At 41.7% G+C, this 2388-nt stretch overlaps 1 protein-coding gene across 1 annotated transcript; it reads right to left on the bottom strand.

The window, feature by feature from the left end:
* Positions 1-927: 927 nt before the first annotated feature.
* On the bottom strand, positions 928-2133 carry noto (notochord homeobox). Its single transcript, XM_030127064.1, has 3 exons — positions 1755-2133; positions 1231-1418; positions 928-1134 (listed from the first exon to the last, which is right to left on the bottom strand). Exons 1-3 carry the CDS (start codon positions 2131-2133, stop codon positions 928-930), a joined length of 774 nt encoding a protein of 257 aa, XP_029982924.1.
* Between the last annotated feature and the right edge of the window lie 255 nt (positions 2134-2388).

Raw genomic sequence — 2388 nt, 5'->3', positions numbered from 1 at the left:
TGTGCGTTTTCTGTAATAATTAAGATAAAAAAACTGAGTCATTGTCTTAACTGTCATGGAAATTAAATGTAGTTGCTTTAAATTAACCCTTTCATGCATGAATTATAAGAGCTGTAATCATTTTTTCCTGAGTATTTTTATTAATCTAAGCATTAAAAAATAATGCAATTGAAAAAATGTTTATGAACCTATTTTTCATAAATTTGCAAAAATGTCCACTCAGCTGGACATCATGCATTTAATTTTTGAAACAAAGAAACATATTTACTGATATACTGTGTGAAAACTATGAAATAAAAACATTTTTAATGCAGCTAATCTGATGCTCTCATATTTTAACATACTCTAGTACTAAGTCATTACTCACTTCATGGAGATAATACGCAAAAAAAAAAAAAAAAAAAGCCCTGTTAATTATAGTCTAATAACAATAACAAGCAATTGATTTCCACTCAAACATGTCAGTGCAGCTCAGGTTTATCTAGAACAGCAAAGTTACAGTAATGGTATGTATTGCATTGAATAGGATGATGCATAAGTGTCCACTGTGTTGGCTGATACGGAACTAAAACAACAAAGTCCTTGAATATACAAGAGAACAGCTGGAGAATAACTGTCCACTGTAGTGACCAGTATGCATGAAAGGGATACGATGTCAAATGAGCAAAAATGTTGTGGTTTAATAGTGTCTTCAGTTCTAAGTGAATGAATGGACAAGACAAGTGAAGTTAATGTGATAAAATATATTTCTGAATATTTAATTCAAATATACAAAACAGAAGACATGAAGTGAACTCATCCAAGAGCAATAAATGTAGGAAATTAAATATAACTATACATCTATTAAATATTCATATGTGGAGACGCACTTCTCCTTTTCTGAGCGTATGTACACAGTTCTGTTGCATTAATCCACGGGTTCGTCCGTCAGCAGTGGTCGGTGAAGTCATCAGACACGTCGATGTCCACGTCTGAGGAGTCGGAGAACTCATCCTCGTCTCCTTCGTCCCCGTGGCCTTGAGATCCGGGACTTTTGGGCGGAGCAGCCAGGCCCAGTTTGGCCAGTTTGGCTTGTTGCTGCTCCAGACTCTGTTTGCGCCACTTGATGCGTCGGTTTTGGAACCAGACTTTGACCTGGAGACGGAAAAAGACGCACGTTAGAACAAATTTACGCGCGACTCTCTGTGGTTTATCCTCTCTGTGCTGCTGTCTGATGTGATCCGTTTTTACCTGTGCTTCTGTGAGCTGCAAAGCCGAGGCCAAAAGGAACCGCTCCGATCCAACCATGTACTGCTGCCGGGCGAACTCCTTCTCCAACCGGGACAGCTGCTCACTGGTGAAGCTGGTGCGCATCCGTTTGGATTTCCCACTTTTGGTTTTGAATGACTGCAGCCCTGCGTTGACTTTGGACATTGAAGCTGAAAATGAGATTTGACAAGTTTAATCAGGATGTCGGGTGAAAGTTGACATGTTTTTGACCTTTAAATCTCCTTTTACGCGTGTAATTCCAAATTAGAAAGGGTGACTCACAAACTGCGACTACAGGAAACTCAAATGGACCAAAAATGGACTGTTTACAGAGCGAAGAATAATGGAAAGACTGGATAAAGGAAATGTGTTGATATATGTATAATGTACCCAAGCAATGTTTGTTTGTTCATCTTTTGTTGTGTTGTCAAATATATGTGTAAAAAAAAAAAAAAACTTAAGTGAGAAAAAAAATAATAATTCCAAGTCAGGATTTCGGTTTTTACCTTGTGCATAAAAAGCTCCCCTACATGACGCCTGGTAGGTGAAGGGTGGGCAGCAGTAGACAGAATATCCGGGCTGCGCATGGACCGCAGAGTGCAGGACGTTTGAGGAATAAACGTAAGGTGGGGGCGCTAGGGGTAAACCCACGGAAGTGTGTCCGGTTAGAGGCAGAGCTGGAGTTACCGGCGGATATTTCACCCCAGGACTCGTCCGGTCGCTGCTTGTGTTCTCCGGTTTGGCGAGTAAAGCTTCGATGGTGAAAGATTTCCCACTGGGGGGCTTCGGCGGGGACGCGCACTGACTCCCCTGGTACTGCGGGTACAGCGACGACGGTGCGTAATCGCGCATGGAGTATCCATAAATTCGGTTTGGAACCTGCATTCTGCCAGAAAAAAAAGCGTAAAAGTAAAATATTGGAAAGAAGTAGTGTTGTTGCTCCTAGTGCAGCTGAAAAGTGAATGCTGCTCCTCCTCTGTGGACCCTCCTCATTTATACTCCGTCCGGACGCGGAGGTGTCAACAGCCCCCCCGTCGCTTCTTTGTCTTTCTAAGTAGCAGATGAGAGAAACGCACATCCCGACAACGTATCCAATTAATTGGTGGAGTAGTACAAGCTGGGATTATCAAACATCCTAAC

This window comes from Sphaeramia orbicularis, chromosome 22, assembly GCF_902148855.1.
Source record: "Sphaeramia orbicularis chromosome 22, fSphaOr1.1, whole genome shotgun sequence".
NCBI lineage: Eukaryota > Metazoa > Chordata > Actinopteri > Kurtiformes > Apogonidae > Sphaeramia > Sphaeramia orbicularis.
The sequence above is the reverse complement of the archived record's forward strand: the minus strand, read 5'-3'. Positions and strand labels throughout refer to the sequence as shown.

What these genes read in the sequence shown, in the direction of transcription:
- noto (XM_030127064.1), bottom strand. Translation starts at nt 2,133, where the DNA reads ATGCAGGTTCCAAACCGAATTTATGGATACTCCATGCGCGATTACGCA. An exon ending in GGGAGCTTTTTATGCACAAG is followed by an intron (nt 1,419 to 1,754) that starts GTAAAAACCGAA and finishes TCTCATTTTCAG; the next exon opens with CTTCAATGTCCAAAGTCAAC. An exon ending in TGCAGCTCACAGAAGCACAG is followed by an intron (nt 1,135 to 1,230) that starts GTAAAAACGGAT and finishes TTCCGTCTCCAG; the next exon opens with GTCAAAGTCTGGTTCCAAAA.